We start from the raw sequence: 24,926 nt of genomic DNA on the forward strand, positions 1-24,926 counted from the left end.
CTCATTTCTAGAAGTTTTATATAGAAATAGCACTGTGTCCAGCGGTCCGCCTGTAGCCAGCAGATTTTATAAGTTTTATATAAAAATTGCGTTGTGTCCATTTGTGTCCGCCTGTAGCCCCCTATTTCATAAAGTTTTATATAGAAATAACGTTGTGTCCATTTGTGTCCGCCTGTAGCCCCCTATTTCATAAAGTTTTATATAGAATTAACGTTGTGTCCACTTGTGTCCGCCTGTAGCCCCCTATTTCATAAAGTTTTATATTTCATAAAGTTTTATATAGAAATAACGTTGTGTCCACTTGTGTCCGCCTGTAGCCCGCTATTTCATAAAGTTTTATATAGAAATGACGTTGTGTCCACTTGTGTCCGCCTGTAGCCCCCTATTTCATAAAGTTTTATATAGAAATAACGCTGTGTCCTCTTGTGTCCGCCTGTATCCCCCCAATTATAGAAGTTTATATAGAAATAACGTTGTGTCCTCTTGTGTCCGCCTGTATCCTCCCATTTATAGAAGTTTTATATAGAAATAACAGATACGTTGTGTCCCCTTGTGTCCTTATGTAGTCAGTAGTTTAGAAGTAACGTTGTGTCCAGCTGTGTCCGCCTAAATCGCAAGTTTTATATAACACTGGGCTACTGTATCAAATATAATAGACTTTGATTGTTAATCTGTTTATATAGTTAGAACACTTTGCACTATTTTTAATGTAGCCATATATACGTGTCCATGTACCCCTGGACACAAAATGCATGCTAACTATATTTTGCACCGAAAATAGGACATATCTATCATTAAAACATTCCTCATTTCCATTCTTCATCTAATTAGACAGCTGTTTTTTAGAAAGTTACTTATATGAGAACCAAATTATTAGACCAATAAGTCTGATTTACTGTTTTTAACCCTAGTTGGTTTTTTTTTTAAGTCTGAGCCATATGTAGATCGAATAAATAGGAATGTCATTTAAATTTATTGATACTGCAATTGTAATGTTTTTGAAGAAATTTCAGATCGAAATATCGATTTTGTGGCGATGTCCAAAATTAAACGCATTTCAATGACGTATTGTGCTTTTTGTGCTTATCATAGCATCATAACAACATGTTAAATATATCAAGTTACAATTAAAGCATTTGAATCACTAAAAATTCTGTGCACCTTTAGAAGAATTTTTGTCTTTCTATAATTGACAATTTTACCTATGATGTCTGTTTGATCGAATTGTCAAATAATTTTATGCATGTCAAGTGAAGGATTTAACTAGCTATAAAACTATGTTAAATCCACCATTTTCTACATAAGAAAATGTTTGTACCAAGTCAGGAATATGAAAGTTGTTATTCATTCGTTTGATGTGTTTAAGATTTTGATATTGCTACTACTAGTATTTGATTCGATACTTTTCGTTTTGAATTTTCCTGTGAGTTGAGTAAGTTTTTGTTATTTCACTTTTCATTACTTTTAAGTAAAAGAGTTGAAATTTTATCTGTTTACATTATGTTCAAAACATAACATTAATATGTTAAAAGCTACCAGTTTTAAATCAGAATATAGCACAGATCAGAAGGCTATAAGATAAAAAAAAAAAAAGCGGACATTACTTGGTAATGTTATATATATATATATAATATTTATATATGTTGTATTAATATACAAGACTAACACGTTTATGGTGAACGTTTCGTATATTCACATGGCCGTAAGTTATCCAAACTGCTATAACGGTAAATAGAATTTTCCATGATACATTTTAAATATTGAAAAAAAACTAATACATTCATATATCAAATATCTTCATTCAAAACTAACTTTGACAGATGTGTCACGCAATTATCTTTATTCTGTTTCTGTTACTGAACGTACGCAATGATGAAAACAGTTCTTCTTATTGCTGTGATTTTTGCCATCTTGACCTTGAATGACGGTACGTATAGCTGTAATTGTGTGATACTGGATTTTCTGCGATTAAATTGAACTTTGATCGTAACAAAGTGAATGATTTCAAAGATGTTGCTTTCATGTGTAATGAGAACCAATAATTATATAATATTAGCATTTTTGAGTCCAATAAGATGGAAAATCTAGTCAAATCTCGGCCCAATATTATCATAAAGTAGCAACAGGACAGGTGCCATATGTGGAGCTGGATCTGCTAACCCTTCCGCAGCTTCTTAGTTGTTTGAATGTCTTTTAGAAATTTGCAGCCCCTCTTTTTAGTCCAGAGTCAAATTGAATATTTCTCCAGTCTGGGAATAATTCGACACGTAAATATTGAATATAAAGATTGTAAACACCATTTTGACTATTTTCAATGGTTTAACATAATGACTATCTGTAGGTATTCATATTATATTTTTCAGCAAAAACAAAAGTGAAGACAAAAGGTAAGTAAGACGTTAATTTATCAATTCAATAGTTTATATAACTCGAATGATGTCAAAGACAATGATTATATGACAGACGTTAACTTCAAAAGATAAGGCACCCATATACAAAGTATGAATAATACCAGGGGTGGTATCATAAGATTCGTCGTAAGTCATAGATAAGACCGATTTTAGGATCGACTTAGGACACTTTTTAAGTTGCGTCTCGAAGCTATCTCAGACGTATCTTCTGTAAGGACGTCCTAAACATATCCTACGTGAGAAATCCTAAATAGTTAAAGTAAACACTTATTTGAGACGAAACTTGTTGTAATAACAAGTATTTAATTAAATGCATGATTTCAAATGTAATTATAAAATAATATCAAAATAGGATTTTGATATAAACCGTAAAACAAATTGTTTTGAAATGAGAATATTGAATTCGTAGTGTCATCGGTATCGTAAAAACACGAAGTTCAAAGTTTAATATCAAGCACAATTTCTTTATACGAGTTAATAACCGATGGTGCGTCTCTTTTCACGTTCGTCTTCACGTGAAAAAATGAGAAAAAAGCATGCACAAAGTTGGGATAAAGGTATGATGAACTTAAGACACCTATTGAGGTGTCCTAAAGTAAGGACGAAAATGTGATAGATCATAAGTTGAGAGCTTCGAGAACACGACTTAGGACAAACACTTGTCATAAGATGGTGTTAGGACACGTCCTAATCCTAAGATAGCTTCGAGATCACCACCCCAGGTCTTCTACCTTCTGAAATATTAAACTACTGTCTATTAAGAAGTTGGTTTACGCCACCGCCGCCTGATTACTATCCCTATGTCGAGCTTTCTGCAACAGAAGTCGCAGGCTCGACAAAAATGGCTCATAAAAATGAGACAATGTGATTACCCTTGCAAGACCACATCTTTGTTAGCTACACGAATAAATTTAACTTACTGTTCATCTGGTCACAAAAACACAAACGTTCATCCCTGATCAATGAAATGATACCAATGTCAGTTAACCTTGTCAGATAGAAATGTACAGTTTAAAATCTTTCATTAATCCAAACAGTTCATATATTTTTTGGCGTATAGTATCCTTTTTAACTAAAACTTATCCTTGACTAATAAAGCCATAAAGTCATGATTAGATATGTCCTGGTAGATAGATATGTACACCTTACAATACAATATAGTTATAAATACCAAGATCAGATAAACCCAGTCTGACCGACAAAAAAATTTGCAAGGTTTATTAACCAAATATAGTTGTCCTATTCATGTAATATCTGAAAAGAATTAGGTCGTGATGAATAACTATTGTTTTCGCAATTTTCGGTATAGCCTATCTTAGCAGGGAATATCATAAAGACAAATACCAAATATATATATTTAATGAAGATCAATAATGTATTCATCCTTTCTTGACTTTACAAAATATGTACTGAGACTATTATACTAATAATAATTAGTATAATAGTCCCAGATATGTACCAGCATGTTTAATTTTTTTTCTCCACCATATATTCGTTCTGTTAATTCGCATGTTAAGTGTACGTATTTGTAATCTTAAACTTATAAACGACATATTTGTTCCATATTACAAGGAACATATATATATATTTATCGGCGGGACTTGACACTACATAATTGTAGCCAATTTCATCATAGTTAATACAAATACATACTTAAGATAAATTTATTACTGTTCCCATGTATGACCTTGCACTAGATACGGTCTTTCTAAAACAATTCGACTGATAGTTTTTCATTATCTATTGATAACTTGTTTTGAAGGCACTCTAGTCACATAAATAAGTTTATATATCTTTGAGATTAATTGTGCAAAATCAATTTTTTTTGTGTTCATTGTAGGTTGTATACAAAAGTGTGAGAGAAAGTGGGTTGGTTACTACCAGTCATGTGACTCGTGTGAAGAGTACATCACGTGTGTATGGGGACTGAAGTATGACCGGAAGTGTCCTGATGGTCTCAAGTGGAACGATGATACTAAAGGATGTGACAGAAAAACACCCACCTGTGAAACTGTTTAAAGTGACTACTTGATAAAGTTACTAAGCATTTCAAAATGTCTCTTGTTACTTATTAGACTGGACTATAAATTTATATTTACTTGTAGAGCCATGCATTTTCTCAGATATTTGGCATAACGATGGATAAAAGACCAAGGTTGTTAAACATCCCTTGTGGTATTTGGCCAACTAAGATACAATTGCCAATTTTTTTTTATTAAACTCCCATCAGACAGTGAAGATCATTGAACTTAAGTTGGTCAAACTTGGTACCGGTGATACTATGCAAATGCATCATGAACTGAAAGTGTGTCACATATTATACCCATATCACTCTGACCTTCACTTTGACATTTGACTCCTATACACCTTATCACTATTTCGAAAACTGTCCCTCTTGACCTGAGAATCTGTCCCCCTTGCACTTTTGACGTCATACAACAATCACTTTTCCATTGTGGCGTCCGATATTTTCTATTACGGCGTCAATATTTTACAGGAACTTTTGTTATGTCTAGCAATGTTAAAATAGCGATATGGTGTTTTGAAGTAAATCCTTGTCTAATTCATGTCCATAACTTATGTTAACAAAACTTGGTATGTAGTTATATTATCAGTTGGGTGTGTGCAACTTGTCAAAGTCAGGCCTCTTAGACCCTCTTAAATGATAGCAAAACATTGTCTGTAGTGTGTCTGGCTCATAGAAAAATCATGGGATCAGTGAGTGGCAACTACAAAAAAATATATCAAGTCACTCTGACCTTTGTCCATGAACCATAAGATAGTTATTTGTATTAGGAAATCTCTATAGCCTTACTCCCATTGGAACAAAAATTTTCGAATACATGTTTGTTGGCACCAAATGTGATGGGATAAATATAAAAATAAACTATTTGTTCGGATCAATTAATGCTTAAGAGGCCATTTTAGTTGTCATCTAGAACAAAATTTCAGAACTTTAAATGAAAACCTAGAGATATAGCATCACCTTTAGTGCATTGGTTTCTGAGATGATTTTTGAAAATTGAATTAAATACAACAATACAGTCAAGAGGAAAGATAATATGTTCTGTAAAGTCAAATGAGATAAATAATCAAGAAATCATGCTTTCGTGTCTAGAAAAAGCTATAGATATATAAGGTTAAAATAAGAAGACATGGTCTGATAGTCAATAAGACGACTATCTACCAGAGATAAAAAATAAATTGGTGTGCATGGAAACTTTTGATGGCAACTAATTTTATTAATGAGAGGGTTTATCATATTCATGAGTTCCAAATGCTAATTAAGCTTTATAAGGGCAGACAAGGTCATCAATGGAAGTCCTTAATTTTTTGATAAGATAATGGAGGACTAAGAATAAGGCATATGCGTGCTAATAAATGAAAATATTAATAAGAAAATATCTTTAAAATCATTTGCATTTACATAAGTCTTTTAATAGACACATTAATCAACCATACATTATTAAAGTTCCTATGATGACAAGGTGGCATCTTACAATAAATCAAGGACCAAACAAAACAATGCTTCCTTAAAAGAGTATAAGACCAGTCCACTACCCCAAGGACTTCTTGTTGTTTCTTGATTAATAAACACATTCTGTTGTTACATTTCTTTCCATCAAATCCGAAAATGCAGTGGACTACAACTTAGATACACCAAATTCTTGTACAGCCCTTTTGGCAAGGTAAGCTTACAAACAAATGCTTTAGGCTGAACTGCACAATTTATTGTTGCCATATCATTCATAAAGTTCTTTTCAAAGTACAACGAGGTCATTATGGCCTTAATTAGTCTTCCATCTTTTTAACATTACTTTGACTTTTTGACAAAGTCTGTTATTTTAGAGTTATTTCCTCCCGTTTTTCTTTTTTTCTTTGGAGTCCCATCCTCACTGCCTTCAGTCTTTCTCTTTTCAGTAATACCTAGAAAGAGAATAAAAATTTTTAAAAACAAAATGCTCTGCAGGGCACAGCTTTGCTGCTTGATACAGCCAAAGAAGTCAAACCCTGAACAGTTGGGGGCAAGTATGAACACTACATTCAAGGTTGATACACCTCTGAATTAGGATTGTGATTAAATATTTGAAACAGCATAGGTTTCCAACACAGAATGAGTAGTCAAAGAACTGAAAAATTGAAATTGGACTTTTTATCAATTATGGTCAGTAAATTTCAAACTAATTTCTTCTCTAAAATTAGATTTGATGCTGTATCTATTTCCAACTATGACTCTAATTACAATTTCTGCAATAAATACAACTCTGAGGGGGGGCAGGACCTTTTTCGGGACATCGGCATCAGGTGTTTTTAAGCTTGGGATTTCGGGATTGATCCTTTCGGGATCCCAGAATTCTTTTTTCAAATTACGGGACGTCGGGATTTCAATTTTTTTAAATTCGGGACCTCGGGATTTCATGTTTTAAGTGAATTCGGGATCAGGACCCCTCCGACCCCCCCTCAAATCTGAATTTAGATTGTGATTTTAAATATTTGACATTACAAAGAGAATTGCAGAAGTTACCCTGGTTAGCGAGGCTACTATACGGAGAATCCCCCTGCAAAACAAGAGTGCACACACTGAAATGTCTCGCCTTCTTTACTAATCATTGATATTATGTTGATAGTCCTCAGTATAAAGCTTTATTACAACTGTCACATAAACTTAACATTAACCAAGATAGCTAAACAAAGACCAATGAACCATGAAAATGAGGTCAAGGTCAGATGAACCATGCCAGGGAGACATGTACAGCTAACAATGCTTCCATACATTAAATATAGTTGACCTATTACTTATAGTTTAAGAAAAAAAGACCAAAACAAATAAAAATTAACACTGTGCAATGAACCGTGAAATTAAGGTCATGGTCAAATAAAACGTGCGTGACTGACATATAGATCATAAAATATTTCCATACACCAAATATAGCTGACCTTTGGCATATAATATTAGATAAAAAGTACCAAAACTGAAAAACTTAATTATAACCACTGAACCATGAAAATGAGGTCAAGGTCAAATGACATCTGCCCACTAGACATGTACACATTACAATCACTCAATACAACAAATATAATAGACCTATTGCATAAAGTATAAGAAAAACAGACTAAAACTCAAAAACTTAACTATAACCACTGAACCATGAAAATGGGGTCAAGGTCAAATGACATCTGCCCGCTAGAAATATACACCTTACAATCATGCCATACAACAAATATAGTAGACCTATTGCATAAAGTATAAGAAAAACAGACTAAAAAACAAAAACTTAACTATAACCACTGAACCATGAAAATGAGGTCAAGGTCAGATGACACCTGCCAGTTGGACATGTACACCTTACAGAATATACTAGCCCTATTGCTTATAGTATCTGAAAACTTAACCTTGTTCACTGATCCATGAAATGAGGTCGAGGTCAAGTGAAAACTGTCTGACGGGCATGAGGACCTTGCAAAGTATGCACATACCAAATATAGTTATCCTATTACTTATAATAAGAGAGAATTCAACATTACAAAAAATCTGAACTTTAATTTTCAAGTGGTCACTGAACCATGAAAATGAGGTCAAGGACATTGGAAACTTCGTAACATGAGGCATCTATATACAAAGTATGAAGCATCCAGGTCTTCCAGCTTCTAAAATATAAAGCTTTTAATCAAATTTGACAACTTTTACATGTTTTTAAACTCAATTTTACAAGAAAATCAAAGGCTGTGTCTCCCTATCTACTTTGCGAAAACACATATAGTGTCAACATATTTTACCCAGATCAATGACTAAAACTGAACACTTCATTGATGGGTTTATCCCAAAACACCTGATTATAGATGGACTGGTCTATGCTAAGCAAACTAGTTAAACCCTGCCCAGTCAAGTGAAATAAATCAAGTAATATTTAATATAGTCCTGCTTCTTCAGTATACTCAGTTCAGTGTACATGTTATGGTATTGGTTTTGCTCATTGTTGAAGGCCATACAGTGACCTGATTTTGTACACATCTTTTGATTAATTGATTGGTTGATGTTAAACACCACTTTCAGCACTATTGGCAGTTTCGTGGCAGTCAGTTTTTATTGGTGGAGGAAGCCAGATTGCCACCAACCATCTTCAGGAAAACTGACAATCCTTGTCAACTAGATATCATTGAGATGGGAGCCATCTCTGTGGGCCCCGCTGTCAATAACGTGGGGTAAATAAGTTGTATGGATAATCTGATATGAAGCATTATTTGAAGTTATTACATAGTCTCATGTGTGATTTTGATCTAAGATTTTAAGTTAAAACTGATAAATATTCTCATCTTACTTTCATAGTATAATAGTGATATGACTGCATGATGTGAACTCATTGATTACTACTCTAAGGTGACTTCTGGATATATGGATTGATGTTTGAACAATATGTTTAAAGGTGCTGCCCAATTGATATTTGTAACATATTTTTAGAATTATGCCTTCAACATATTATGACCCACCAAGTATAAAGTATGAAATATTAATGGTTCTCGAGAGGTAGAGCGGACACAATTTGTTAAGAACAACGAACAGATGGACAGACCGACAGACTGATCTTAGACCTAGGATGCATACATTATGACACATTCTCTTGTGTTGGTTAATATATATGTTAAGTTGAAAATGTTTGTCAGGTATAAAGTATGAAATAATAACAGCTGTCCTCTCAAAATATAATGTGGATCAAATTTGTTAGCGATGGACAGACCAACAGACAGACAGACCTTTGACCTAGGAAGTGGTACATATATCATGACACACCCTCTGGTGTTGGTTAAAATAGATGTCAAGTATAATATTTGAAATCATAACGGTTTTCAAGATATAGAGCGGACACAATCTTCACCACAGGACACAGGGTTGTCAACTGAAACCAAAGTTTTTTTGACGTTGACCTTTGACCTAGGAAGTTGTACATACATCATGACACGCCCTCTGGTGGTGGTTAAAATGTATGACAAGTATATACTTTGAAATCATAACGATTATCTAGATATGGAGCGGACACGATCTTCACCACAGGACACAGGATTGTCAACTCGAAACCAAAGTTTTTGACCTTGACCTTTGACCTAGGAAGTTGTACATACATCATGACACACCCTCTGGTGGTTGTTAAAATGGATGTCAAGTATAAACTTTGAAATCATAATGGTTATCTAGATATGGAGCAGACACGATCTTCACCACAGAACACGGGGTTGTCAACTGAAACCAAAGTTTTTGACCTTGACCTTTGACCTAGGAAGTTGTACATACAACATGACACACCCTCTGGTGTTGGTTAATAATCATGTTAAGTATTAAGTATGAAATCATAACGGTTCTCTAGATATGGAGCGGACACGAAAGTGTTACGGACGGACAGACGGACGGACAGACGGACGGACGGACAGACTGATCACTATAGGACGACCCGCCGTCGGCGGGGCCCTAATTAAGATTGGGGGTCAGAAGACACTTTTTATTTAACCCTGCCATGCATAAATTTTAATTGATTAATTCATATAATTGTTAAGGCTATGTGTCTAAAATAACAACCACCCATCAAATTTTAACAAAAGTGCCTTCCAACTCCCCCCCCCCCCCTTTCAATATATTCTGGAAAAGCTCTATCATTAAAGCCCCCAATACAAACAAAAGGTGTGAAAACAAAAGATATGTTTGTTTTAACTTAATTACCCTTACTACTGCTCTCTTTCCTCTTTTTGTACGCCTCAGCCATTCGTTTTATATTTTTCTCCCTCACTTTATCATGTTCAACTACACGTTTAGGATAGTCTTTCCCAATTATACACCCTGCCTTCTCTTGGACTTTCAATGGTGCTGTCCACGGCTCATAAATGTACTGTGTGGGAAAATTCTTCAATTGTGGTAAATACTTTCTGTAAAATACAAGAGAAACTGATTTGTCCACGCATTCAGTTTTGGTCTAAATGGTCTTCTTGCTATGTATTTAGATTTTATAAATATACGGTCTACCACTGCATCAAGTGTTATATGATATTTCTCCACTTGAGACTGTTAAATTTTCTTGCTTGCTAAGTGTATTACATATTTCAAAAATACCTGTCAAGTATGGGGAAATATCATACAACAAGAGATTCAATGGTGGAATCTGTTTTTTTTAATGATTTTAAGACAATCTGTAAGCATACTTTATTATCTTTTCAATGATCTGAAAAAAGAATTGCCAATTTAGTGGCAGCAACCCAACAATGGGTTGTTAGATTCGTCTAAAAATGTCAGGGCTGATAGATCTTGACCAATTGAACAATTTTACCACATGTCAGATTTGCTCTAAAAGCTTTATAAGCCAACAAGAGTGCACACCTAGTAGACCTATTGCATACAGTATAAGAAAAACAGACCAAAACACAAAAACTTAACTACAAATATATAACCACTGAACCATGAAAATGAAGTCAAGGTCAGATGACACCTGCCAGTTGGACATGTACACCTTACAGTCCTTCCATACAATGAATATACTAGCCCTATTGCCTATAGTATCTGAGATATGGACTTGACCACCAAAACTTAACCTTGTTCACTGATCCATGAAATGAGGTTGAGGTCAAGTGAAAACTGTGACGGGCATGAGGACCTTGCAAGGTACGCACATACCAAATATAGTTATCCTATTACTTATAATAAGAGAGAAATTAACATTACAAAAAATTTTAACTTTTTTTTCAAGTAGTCACTGAACCATGAAAATGAGGTCAAGGACATTGGACATGTGACTGACGGAAACTTCGTAACATGAGGCATCTATATACAAAGTATGAAGCATCCAGGTCTTCCACATTCTAAAATATAAAGCTTTTAAGAAGTTAGCTAACGCCGCCGACAGATCAATATCCCTATGTCAAGCTTTCTGCGACAAAAGTCGCAGGCTCAACAAAAACTGCATTTGACCCCTTTGTTCTATTTTAAGCCATAGCGGCCATGTTTGTCAATGGATCAAAATTTCGGATACAATTTATAAACTAGATACCCTAAGGAACATTTAGTAAAAATTTGAAGGTATTTGGCCCTGTAGTTTCAGAGAAGATTTTTCAAATAGTTTATGACGACAGACGACGGACGACAAGTGATGGCATAAGCTCACATGGGGCCGAAGGCTAAGACAAAAGTTAATGCTATTTTTGCTGTTATTTATCTCAAAATCACAGCAACCAATTTTCAACTTTATAATTAGCAATACCTGATATAATTTCCATCCTTGTCAGTTTTCTTGCCAAAAACTATAGGACTATACACTCTGAAGTACTGGTGGAAGAATGCTGAGGCAGACAACCACATCCAATTACCAGCATTCAGACACCAATCAGCATCTAGCAACCATTCCTCAAATACCTTCAAAAAAATTCCAAATAACATCATCTATGGGTGCAACTAGTTGAGCAGGAACTGTTTACTCTTCTGGGCTGTTGTTTCACTTGATTTTTGTAGGGTTAATATCGCTTAATTGTCAGTTTTCTGTGTACAGTTTGTAGATTGTAGATTGTTGCTCGTCTATGGTTTATTTTCTTTAGGCTATGGTGTGTTAGTCTTTCTCCCACTTATGGTTTGACGGGATTGTCCATTTAGTGAAACATGAAACGAGTTTTCAAGAATTTTTCATATACTATAAATCAATTGCTCAAGATAATATAGTTTTTTAGAATTCTTTTACCATGCTCTCTTGATTCATAATGAGACTCACTAATATTCAATATCAATATGCAGAAATGAATCAAAAATCAATACTTTTTCTTTAACTGATATAAGTGTTACTTACATTCATTCCTTCCTCCCAGTGACACCACAGATCTCCTCTGGTCAGGAAACAAGCCACAGCATGTCTGGCTAAGTGATGGATCCAACCTTCTGTCTTTAACTGGATCATGATAGCATCAATAAATGGGTAACCAGTTTTTCCCTGTATGTCATAAAGGGAATTTTTATTTTAGTGACAAGAATCAGTGATGTTGTATATCAGACTTTATCATAATGATCTAATGAAATATATCCTATATATAATGCAATTGTAAACTTTCCATTAATTTAACCAAAACATGCACCTGCATCAACAGGTCAATTGTCATTTTAACACTCTAGGGACAAATGAAATCAACAACCATAAACTCACAGTAAGAGAAAAAGTTAAAAAAAAAAAATATATAAGTGATTACACTTTAACTAAGAATGTTTGCTACTCTGTTTCAAAATAACAAGCTAATCTTCAAAGACTGTTATAAACTGATATTATATAAATAAAGAAACTAAAAAGGCAGAAAAAAATGAAGGGTCTGTGTGCTTGTTTTCCAGATACATGTATATAATATATACAAATGTATATTAAGCCATTAAAAAGAGCCGGGAATATTTCCCTCTGGATTTTTTTCATCCACTTAACATTGGTGCCTTTTTTCTTTCAAAAACGATATAAAATTAACAAGGATTTTATAAGATTTTCAAAGATGACATTTTTAAACTATATGTAATCAAATTATGGAAAGAAAAGTAGATGTTAGTGGGCAATTTTTTTTATTGGCACTACAATGATAAAACCAGGATTCCAAATATTTGATAAAAATTCAATAAACTGTTACCATAGAGATATGTCTCACTTTTATTTGATTTAGATAATGCAAATGTTGAAATTAAAATAGCAACACTTTAACATGTAAGTTTTGAAAATATTCAAAGTCAATGAACCATGACTGAAGGTACATGGCTAAACAATCTCCATGAAAATGAGATGTGCCAATGCTAATACAAATGCATACCAAATAACATTGACTTATCATAAGTAGTTCCCTTTAAACAAACCTAAACACAAACTAATACATGTATACTTTGTAGCAAATTTCAAAGTCAATAAACCATAACTGAGGGGGCAGAGTCAAATAATCTCCATGGTTATGATATATTCAAATTCTAATACAATTGCAAATCAAAATATCATTGACCTACCACTAGTGGTTCGCCATAAACTGACATCATCACATACTATGACATGAAAACTAAGCAAAAGTTTCAATGTCAGAAAACCATGATTGAGGGGGAAGGGCCAAATAATCTCCATGGAAATGAGAAATGCCAATGCTTATACAACTGCATACCAATTATCATTAACTTACCACTGGTGGTTCTCTTTAAACCGACCTAATCACAAACTATGACATGAAAACTAAGCAAAAATTTCCAAGTCAATGGAAAATGACCGAGGAGGTGGGGCCAAATAATTTTCATGGAAATGCGATTACAAATGCTTATACAACTGCATTATAATTAGCTTTAACTTACCACTAGTGGTTCCCCATAAACTGACCTATCACAAACTAATACTGTATATGAAAACTAAGCAAAAGTTTCACAGTTTTCAAGACCATAACTGAGGGGGCGGGGCCGAATAATCTGCATTGAAATGAGATGTGCCTATGCTAATAAAACTGCATACCAAATATCTTTGACCTACCACTAGTGGTTCACCATAAACAAGACCTAATCACAAACTAATACATTGTTGATGCTGCCGCCCTAGTGTGAAACAGCATACCTGTCTCAATATTTGATTCCGTCAAGCGAGACAAAAACAAGAGGAGCGAACATCCTTAGATCTTCCTGATGTTTAATCACTTTGACAAATCAATATAGTTGTGAAGTTTTGTTAAAAGGTATGACTTCAGGTTTCACAGTCACTTTATAGAAAAGCTTTTAGCGGAAGGGTTGATGATGTGGCTGGAAATTAAAAAATTTGATGTCTGAAAAAGAGGGTAACATTGAGAAAAGTAAAATAACAAAAATACCAAACTCCAGGGGAAATACAAAATGGCAAGTCCTTTATCAAATGGCAAAATCAAAAGTTAAAACACATTGAATGAAGGAAACACAACGGTCATATATATTCCTGACTTGTTACAGGTATTTGTTTATGTAGAAAATAGCTAGCTAAACCTCTCACTTAAATGACATGTGCATAGAATTCCATTAAATTGACAACAATGTGTGAACTAAGGTAAAGCCAAATCTATATTAGGTTTATTTTGTTTTGTAATTAAAATACATCTTAAATATGTGTTGAAACTGATTTCTGTTTTATTTTATTATTTCCTTGACATCAAAATCTACCTAATGCAATACTTGTCTGATATAAATTAACACAAACATGTGTAAATGTTTTTATCATTGCAATTATTTAAATACATTTAAAATACTTCAAAAATGCAGATTTAGGTGGATGTTTTACAACATGTGTGATTAAATATTCTGTTGTAAATGATGCAATTCATGTAGGACTTTGTTCTGTTTGTTTTATCTTGTCGTTTTATCTTTTTGTTTTATTATGAACAAAAGGAGAGAAAGAGATATCTTTAAAAGAACTTCTTCTTAAACAGGAAGTTTTTTTTCTCATTGAAATTCTATTCACGAGTACAATAATGATATTGATCAAAATATTTCTTACCAGGACACATTTTTGTTCTTTGTTTCATTTTTCTGTAAATAAGGACTTACGAATTTACACATGAATTAATGTTATATAGCCACTTCTGTTGTCAAAAGGTAACTAGTGGTTCGTTGCCTTATAAATTGATAATTTTTAAGACTTAACAAATAGTCCATTTAACTTTATGACATCAATGTCTAATGTGGTTTGTTCAATGTTAATAGATAGCAGACAAACCCTGTAGTTTTGGGAGCATTGTATTACATCCTTGAAAGGCGTTCATATTAATTGTCATAAGAAATATAGCAGTGGAAGAGTGGTGTTGAATTTATTGTGATAACTAATAACTACTACCACAAGTCCAACTGGTGATCATTTATAAGTTAATCTTGTTTAATACTTAAGAATTGATTTGTTCATTTTGTAAATTCATTGAGGTGTAAAAGGGTTGACCGAAGTACATTTTTGTATGAAGCTTTTACAACCCTTTGAAATTACAAAAATAGCATTCAATACTTACATGTATTATTACATTTTAAGCTAGGATCATGACAACACGATTTCTATCAAGTTTTTATTAAATTTACCTGTGCACTTTGAATGTTAATTTCAGAAGGATGCAAGATTACTGTTAGCCAATCAAAATAAAGGATTATAATGAAACATACATGCAATGTAAATATATGTACTTGAAAAACAAGAGTGCACATGCTGAAATGTCTTGCCTTCTTTACTAATCATTAATATTATGTTGATAGTCCTATAGTTATAAAGCTTTATTAAACTGTCACATAAACTTAACATTAACCAAGAAAACTAAACATTGACCAATGAATCATGAAAATGAGGTCAAGGTCAGATGAACCATACCAAAATATAGTTGCCCTATTGCATATAGTATTAGAAAAAAAGACCAAAACTCAAAAACTCAACTTTGACCACTGAACCATGAAGATGAGGTCAAGGTCAGATGACACCTGTCAGCTAGACATATACACCTTACAATCATTCCATACACCAAATATATTGTAGACCTATTGCATACAGTATTAGAAAAACAGACCAAAACACAAAAACTTAACTATAACCACTGAACCATGAAAATGATGTCAAGGTCAGATGACACCTGCCAGTTGGACATGTTCACCTTACAGTCCTCCCATACACCCAATATACTAGACCTATTGCTTGTAGTACCTGAGATATTGACTTGACCACCAAAACTTAACCTTGTTCACTGATCCATAAAATGAGGTTGAGGTCAAGTGAAAACTGTCTGACAGGCATGAGGACCTTGCAAGGTACGCACCTACCAAATACAGTCAAACCTGAATAAACCGGACCCTGAATAAACCGGTTTCCTGTCCATTCCGGCCGAAAATGAAAGTCCCATTTTTTTCCCTTCAAAGTCTTTGTTAAATTACTCTTTGTAAACCGGACCCTGTGTATTCCGAATTCCGGTCTAATTATGCAGTCCCAATACTCTTAATTACATTAATTATGACCTGTCAAAACCGGTTTGTCTAATTAATTTCAAAATCGATATGCAATCAAAACATATTTATTTATACAATATGGCTTTTCAGGATAATCAATCAGTCAGGTGTTAAACTGTGAACTGACAATCGTACAGGAGTGAGCTGTATTATTTATTAAAACATTATAAACGTGTCAATTAAACGAAAAGATACATCGAATATATCTCGGATTGAACTTACGTTGCAACTTGGATGAACAAATTTTTAAAATCGCGGAGTAAGAAATTAACATCGTGATTTCGAAATCCTGGGTTCCCTGTTGTGAACCCCTAAACACATGACCTTGATAATGAAAAACACCCGGATGGCAACAATCAATGGATATTGTACATTGTACGACACGTTTCGATAGTGATGAAATAACGTTTGATAATATTCTGGCTTTTTAATCGGCTATGGCATTCCAACGTTTCAAATTAACGATCATGGAAGAAAATCAAAATTCTCGTCTCACAATCCAAACAACGCGAGTATTATGATGCAAATGCAAACAATGAAAAACGAAGTGAAAGTATTTTAATTTATCATATATAATTACAATCTGACAGAGAGAACTTTTACATGCAAAATATCGGACTTCACAAGTCATTAACTTCCGGTCAAAACGGAAACCTGAATAAACCGGCTCCCTGTCCAAACCGGCCCTTTTTCATAGTCCCGTCGCCGGCCGGTTTATACAGGTTTTACTGTATAGTTATCTTATTACTAATAATAAGAGAGAATTTTACATTACAAATTACTAATTTGGTGGCAGCAACCCAACAACAGGTCGTCTGATTTGTCTGAAAATGTCTGGGCAGATAGATCTTGACCTAATAGACAATTTTACCCGTTGTCAGATTTGCTCTAAATGCTTTGGTATCAGAGTTATAAGCCAAAATCTACATTTTCTATTTTTAGCCATGGCGGCCATCTTGGTTGGTTGGCAGGGTCACGCCACACATTTTTTAAACTAGATACCCCAATGATGATTGTGGCCAAGTTTGGTAAAATTTGGTCCAGTAGTTTCAGAGGAGAAGATTTTTGTAAAAGTTAACGACGACGGACGACGACGACGACAGAGGCAAAGTGATGAGAAAAGCTCACTTGGCCCTTTAGGCCAGCAAAAAATTAGACCCCCCCATTTTTTTTAAGGAAAAATGATAATTTCTTAAATCTTAAAAGGAAAATGGTTGGGACCCTCACCCCCAAAAACAATCCCAACCAACATTTTGTTTAAATTTCATAGGGATCCATACACTTAAACTAAAGTTACTGTCAGGAAACCAAATGTCTGCTTATCATTATCTTAATGAAATGTGTTATACTCACCTCTCTCCAAGCATTTAAGTATTCTTTATTATCATCCCAGTCGACCTGTGTACAAATTGGATTCCCTTCCATCTTGTCAAAGTTTGGTGACACAGAGGCAATGACATAATAAAATTCCCTCCAGAATAATTGTCCTAGTAATGATGTTGGTGGCTGAGTGTGATTCTGAAAGAAATATATTTTTATGATCCTTTAATTCTTAATTCTTTTATTCTCTATCCTACAATTCAAAACATGATGTTTCAAGATGATATTCGTTCACATTGACCAATATCATTTGAGGCATAAATTTAGTCGAAATAAGTGTATTTTTAGGTTCAGGTCCTCCATAATTAGGTTTCAGGATATCAATAAATCATTAAGGACCACCTAAAATATTTCAGCACCTCCATAGTTTGATTTCAGTATATTAAAATTGATGAAATCATTCAGAACCTCCATAAATTGAATTCAGAATATTCTCAATAAAACAACAGAATCAGTCCTTACATTGTTTATCTAATCATACAGAAGATATTATTTGTGAAATATTGGTATTATGTAATCATTGGTTTCTGATAAATGTTAAGAAACAAAACTTGAGGAAGAAGCTTGGTCCACTGTCAGCAGTTATCAGGTTCAAACTAGTTTACTGTTTATAAATATTCTAAACTAGGTACATCATTAAAAAAGATACTCGACTGATCATTTATTTCAACTCTGCTCATTGTTTAACAGATACCTGGACATTTCCTAGTCTCTTTATTCCAAAGCTTATTTAGTATGTGTCTCAATCTTATTCCAACAGTTATTTAGTACTTGTCTCCTTGTCTCAATCCAGTAAGTATAATCAATTAACTGGTCCAAACTTCATTTCCTGTTGTTCATCTTCAAATTTACCTAGTCAAAATCAAGTTCATTATTGATCAGTTTCCATTGATACCAAGCCTTAATTTCACATGCTCACCTTGTTTTGACGGTAAACATTCTGTACATCATGGTAGAAGGTTCTTGCAGAAACACAACCAAATTTTAAGTATGGACTTAACACTGTTGTGGATGGTGCCAAGGTGTTAGGTTCTGTTTTGGGCTTTTCAAACTTGCACACCCAATTCTGAAAAATTGTAAGAATACTAACATTTTGATTACATTTTGTTTTCATGAGACAAATACCAATTGCATTTTAATATTTGAATATTAAAAGTGATAGTGTTTGATGGCCAATTTTTGGCCTAAGAAAATGAAACTTTGATCACTACATCAAATTTGCATAAACTGTAGGCAAATGCATACAACCAAAATTTACCACTTAATTGGACAAGATCTTTTATATGCTATGATGTCATAATACTATAAAGTGGGAAAATGATTTTTCAACTCATTTCAAACCCCCAAAGTTAAAAAAAATAACACTAAATATAAAAATTGCCAAAAAAAAAACCCACTTTCACAACAGGTTTGTGTGGTTTTTGTTAGCTTAGCTTATTCAGCGGTAAATATGTCATGTATATTAAAAAAAAAAACAGGTGCTCCGCAGGGCGTAGCTTTATACGACCCCAATGGTCGAAACCTGAACAGTTGGGGGAAATTTGGTCACAATATTCAAGCTTGATACTGTCTGAATTTTGATTGTGATCAAATTTTTGACATAATGTAGGTTTTTGCCACAAAATTAATGTGGTTCAAGATCTAACACATCTATTGCACAATACTGTGCAATTGAATATTTCTTATTGAAACTTTTCAAAATTTGAAATTTGAAAAATATTGAAAAAAAAAAAAAAAATCCCTTAAAAAAATGGTAAACTTAGATCACCCCCCCCCCCCCAATTTATTGAAACCCCTCCTTGGAGCAATAACCCTTAAACTCAATCCCATGCTTTCCTTTGTAATATTGAACCTTGTAGTACGATTTCAGAGAGATCCATACACTTAAACACAAGTTATAGTCATGATTGTTTGGAAACTAGAAACATGCTTCTTTTTGGCCCTTAATTCCTACATATTTTGGGCAATTAACCCAAAACTTAATCCCAGCCTCCCCTTTGTTATATGGTACATTGTGGTACAATTTGAGAGAGATCCTTGCAATTACACACAAGATATTGTCTGGAAACTGCTTGTTTTGGCCCTTTTTTGGCCCTTAATTCCTAAACTTTGGCCCCATAAGGCCTAAATTAAAATATTGTTTGTTTGCCCTTTTCCGACCCTATGCATTGAAACAGGGTAGGTAGGTAGGTAAAATATTTTATTTTTTTCCCCAAAAAAATAACTTGGCTCGGTGTATTATTTGTCATGGGTAGGCAGGTAGGTAAAATATTTTATTTTATAGATACAAAATCTGCATAATGTCATTTTTTTGTCCGTTTTGTTTTTGCAAATAAGTTTTCCGCTGGGACTATTAGTTTTGGAAAAAAAAATATAAGAGATAACTTTGCACTGGTAAGATAATGTCCGGGCAGACATATATTACTAGTAGAAAAAGTCCCTAGAGTGTTACAAATTTCGTGTTTGCCTTTTTTTCCAATAAAAATGCTACAAGACTTAAAACTCAATTGTCACGTATTTTGCATCACATTTATAAATGATCTGTATGGAAAACTTGGCGATATTACTGCCAGATATTCTCCACTTTACAGGGTTTTGTCACTTTTGGTTCATGTCAGATATAAATAATTTAGCGGCATCGTTAACATATAAATCATTCTGATATGCGGATCACAAAAGGCCATCCCTACATAGAATACAACGTCCGTTTACAAATTAGTTTGTACACACGTTAATACTTTTGTATCAAACGAACTTTTTTGTAAATGAAACCTGCTCTTTAAGTTTAAAGGTACAGCGTAACGTACTTCATATCATGATTTCAGGCAGCGTTCAACATAGATTTAAAACAAATGCTTTGAAACTTCAAATGCAAGTGTTGATGTCAAACGCTCAGGTGATACCAAACGGACTGGACCATATACGTAAAGATAAAACCCGAGGATTCCGGTAAACAAGTTTTGAGCGTGAATACAAATATAAGATTTTTGGTAGGAACGAATTGATAGGGTCGGTCGGTAAAGGGCAAACAAACAATATTTTAATTTAAGCCTAACCCCTTAAATGAATCCAAACCTTCTACTTGTGATTTTAAACATTGCAGTATACTTTCAGAGCAATTGACATACTGGTAAACAAGTTATTATCCTGAAACTAGAAAATTGCTTGTTTTGGCCCCTTTTGGGCCCCTAATTCCTAAACGGTTTGAACCATCATCCCAAAAATAAATCCCAACCTTCCTTTTATGGTATTGAACCTTCTGAAAAAATTTCATTAAGATCTATTCACTTAAACTAAAGTTTTTATCTGGAAACCAAAGTGTCTTCGGACGACGACGACGCAGACCACGACATCATACCATTATACGAACCCAAAATTTTTGTGGGGTCGTATAAAAATTGTTTCATAGCAAGATACAAATAAATAATATAATGAATAGAAGTAGAAGTACTGTTTTCTTCATCATAGTATCCAGTCTTTTCAGACCCTCAGTTTCACCCCCAGGAAACAGCAGTGGTCCACATTCAGAATCATCCTTCCCAAGGTCAGCCATGGTTGGTACACCATACTCTGTATCATGATTGGCTGATATTTTGGTCTTTATCTCTAAATAATTAAATTAAAATTGTACAGTTTTGATGAACATGTGGAGCAGGATCTGCTTTCCCTTCCTGAGCACCTAATATCACCCCTGGTTTTTTGGCGAGGTTCGTGTTGCTCAGTCTTAGGTTTTCTATGTTGTGTTTTGTGTACTGTTGTTTATCTGTTTGATTGTGTTATTTTTAGCCATGGTGTTGTCAGTTTGTTTTTGGTATCCTTTGCCTCTCTTTTATGGTCATTAAATGAATTGAAAATAAATAATTGAAGATTTAGAATCATGACAAAGATGCTTTGTTCTTACTCTATTGGAGGGACATAAAGCCTTAGGAAGTGGAAGATCTACTCCATTTACTTTAAGGTCTGCTTGTAATGTCATGAATAATGCAGACTTCTAGAAGTCCTGCTAAATACATGAAAAATCAAAACAAAAATTCCTATATCATCAAAGACCCCCCTGTCATTTTCTATGTTAAGTTTTAAGAATTCTTTTTCATATATCTGTTGTGTGAATAAAAAGTACAGTCGTGTTGTGTAAATTTCAATCAGACAGCAAACGAACAATGCAAGAAACCAAATACTATGTAATAATCACATTTCCAACAAAATACAGTTTTCTGCAATCAAGGAAAATAAATTTCCACAGGTAGTATGTATTTACAAGTTGAACTATTTTAACAGACTGTCAACATAGCCAATGATCTTCAGTCATCATCAAATTCAATAAAAGGCAAAAATGGATATCCCTTAACAGGGTTCCTTGCTTAGGAGAAGCAAAGAAACATATTTTCATTGATTTGAGTGTGTAGGGAGCCATATTTAGGATGAATTTATACTATATCCATCCTTTATAACTGACTATATATCAATAATGTGTTACATATATTGAAAGTAACATCCAAACTGGATAGAAACCTTCAACTTCTTTTTTTTTTGGACCAGCAAGTCAAAGACATAAGAACGAATTTTGCAAATAGAAGGAAACCTCTTTATAATTAATGTAAGGGAAGTCTCAAAATTGTTTGGTTTAAAAATCCATGATTTTATGATGACTATAAGTTATAAATGTTTTCTAGTTCTTCCTGGAAATATAAAAATCATTGAAGATGATGTTGAGTTTCATCAATTCTAAATAGTCAACATTGATGAGGGTCTGGATAGGGATTTTTAGGTACATTTTTCTTTATATTTTCTTTATTTTCTCATCATTCTCTATTTTTGATATTGTTTACCTATTTTTTCTCTTTTAGTAAAATTTTACACATATTTTTATCTGTTTTTTAAATAAAAATATTAATAATTTATTCAGCACTTTTTCAAATTTTTTCTCTATTCTGTAAACCAAATCCAGACCCTAATATATAAAACATATCACATGAAATTTCCTGTCATATCTCATCGGTACAAAGCACTCATCTATTTCCTCTGTATGATAAGAGAAACGGATTCTAGCACTTCACCTAGTAAATAACAAAATTTATCCACTTATGATAGTTAAAATTTATAATGCTATGGAAACATCAATAAATTTAAATTTGAAAATTCAACAATTTAAGGAGGAAAAATATTTCCCAAAAAGGGGGGTGGTGCTCTAGAACGTATATGCAGTTTCAATTGTTGAACATTTTTCACAATATACTTTTAAAAATTTCAAAAAAAGAATTCACTTATATATGGACATGAAGGAACCAAGAATTTATTTCTTTGACTGATATGTTTAATGTCATGACAGGGTTATAGTCAGAAATAACGCTAACTTATTTGGAAACTGTCAACAAGGAATAAACAAGAAAGAACGGAATTTTAAGCTCTCCCTTGACAGCATTAACGAGTATGGTCTTGAGGTAACGATGATAGTCTGTGGAAAGGGGACTATAAATGGCTGACCTGTGTTAAGAGAGAGCCATATCTCTTGCACGTTAAAGACACCCTGTTAGATTTCAAAAAAGAGTAGGCTAATGCCACTACAAGGCAATACTCGTACCCGCAAAGTGGAAAGGGATTAATTTAAGTTGCAAAACTTGTTTCCCAATCCACTATAAATAAATATGTTTAAACTAACAGGAAAGATTAAAATACCTTTAGGTCCCTCAACAGGCTTAGGAGGGGCACCCATTTTGGAGAGAACAGTTTGAAGACGCTGGTAGGTCAATGGAGGATTTCCACCATTAGCTTTGATAACTCTGCAATAAATTTTAATATTTTAGGCAAAAATATGTAAATTGAAATATTTATCAAACACAGTATCAACGCAAAAAATAATTGTAGGAAAGCAACTTTTCTGAATATTAATATATCATGTATATGTATACAACACAGTGTGATTTTTCAAGAAAACTTGAAGAAGTGAATGCTTTCCCTAACAATAATATACATGATATAAAAATAAAACTTTTGCAGGAATTATTTTATTTTTTTTGTAATTTATGGTACAGCCCTCATCATGCTAATGTTAATGTAGTAAAAGTTCAGCTGCAATACCCTTCAAAAACACAAGGTTGACTTTTGATTAGCTTGTCTAGTTTCTAGTGAACCATAACAAATTTGATGCTCTTAAAACATCATTTTCTGTTGGGTCTAAAAACTTTAAATTCAAGAATACCTATAGCTAAATAATGTTATTCCAAGATCATTATGTATATGCACTTTAATGAGCATAAAAATATTCATAAATATATGTGCATGATGTGCAGCTGTCAAAAATGTATATGTCAGGGATGGGATGGGCAAAGCTTATACCTGACTTGTCCTTAAATTTCCCATACAAAAATGTTCCAACTACTTGGAGGGGACAAGCACAATCTGTAATAGCACAACAAGTAGGATATTAAAAGGTTAAAAACAATCTGAGAACGTAGATTTTTTTAAATTAAACTTGACATTGGACAAATGAAGATTTTTATATTCCCCCCCCCCCCCTTTGTGTGTATGGTTGAAATTCCAACCATCAAAATTGGTTGATTGCTCACAAGACTAAAACTGGAAGGTGAATAAAGAATGTCTTCAAAGGATCCGAAATTATATTAGCAATGGGTTATAGATAAACAAACTGACATAATCTGACATGGACAAGTCTGTGATATGGGCAACCCCAAAAATCACTCAGATCAAAAATTAAAATATCAGGTAGTAAAATAGCATCAACCTTAATTGGGAAGTGTGACATGGATGTACTCTATGTGTGGATATGGTTGGAAAAAAGGAGGTGGCAACAGTGACAACAAAAAAATTATATTTAAATAAGGGTAAATATAAGCCTGTGATGAATAATAATGTTTTGCCTTTTTAGTTTTTCAAAATTTGTTTTAGGTCATAGTTTGTAAACTGGAAATTTAACAAAATATATATTATATCTTGTATAGTTTTAAATTTTTAATTTACAAAAATAAGAAATAAAATGATGATCAATATTTAAATGATCAATACAAATGTTTGTTATACTGAATTTACTTTAAAATGTTTGCATGACAGGTGACAGATGTTTTATATGTTATAATATACGTATCTATATGTAGCATTTTATTTCATTGTAAATCAATAAAGATTTTTTTATAATGTATTTCTGTAAAAAGGAC

General features: G+C 33.3%; 2 protein-coding genes across 3 annotated transcripts in view; one reads left to right on the forward strand and one right to left on the reverse strand.

Annotated features, from left to right (window-relative positions):
• Nucleotides 1–1,813: 1,813 nt before the first annotated feature.
• Nucleotides 1,814–4,466, forward strand: LOC143083864 (putative endochitinase). Its single transcript, XM_076260242.1, has 3 exons — nt 1,814–1,927; nt 2,364–2,387; nt 4,252–4,466. The coding sequence occupies exons 1-3, from the start codon at nt 1,870–1,872 to the stop codon at nt 4,428–4,430; spliced, it is 261 nt and encodes an 86-aa protein (XP_076116357.1). The 5' UTR covers nt 1,814–1,869; the 3' UTR covers nt 4,431–4,466.
• A 1,339-nt stretch (nt 4,467–5,805) lies between these two features.
• LOC143083866 (cryptochrome-2-like) overlaps nt 5,806–24,926 on the reverse strand; it is a 30,487-nt gene continuing 11,366 nt past the window's right edge. For both annotated transcript variants that reach the window (XM_076260243.1, XM_076260244.1), the window contains exons 4-11: nt 23,431–23,534; nt 21,206–21,360; nt 18,674–18,820; nt 17,728–17,892; nt 12,227–12,367; nt 11,651–11,802; nt 10,123–10,325; nt 5,806–6,338 (exon numbers count right to left, since the gene is read on the reverse strand). In XM_076260243.1, the coding sequence (XP_076116358.1) occupies nt 6,226–6,338; nt 10,123–10,325; nt 11,651–11,802; nt 12,227–12,367; nt 17,728–17,892; nt 18,674–18,820; nt 21,206–21,360; nt 23,431–23,534 (1,180 nt within the window). In that variant the 3' untranslated portion in view covers nt 5,806–6,225. The remainder of the gene's footprint in view (nt 6,339–10,122; nt 10,326–11,650; nt 11,803–12,226; nt 12,368–17,727; nt 17,893–18,673; nt 18,821–21,205; nt 21,361–23,430; nt 23,535–24,926) is intronic.

This window comes from Mytilus galloprovincialis, chromosome 7 (genome assembly GCF_965363235.1).
Source record: "Mytilus galloprovincialis chromosome 7, xbMytGall1.hap1.1, whole genome shotgun sequence".
NCBI lineage: Eukaryota > Metazoa > Mollusca > Bivalvia > Mytilida > Mytilidae > Mytilus > Mytilus galloprovincialis.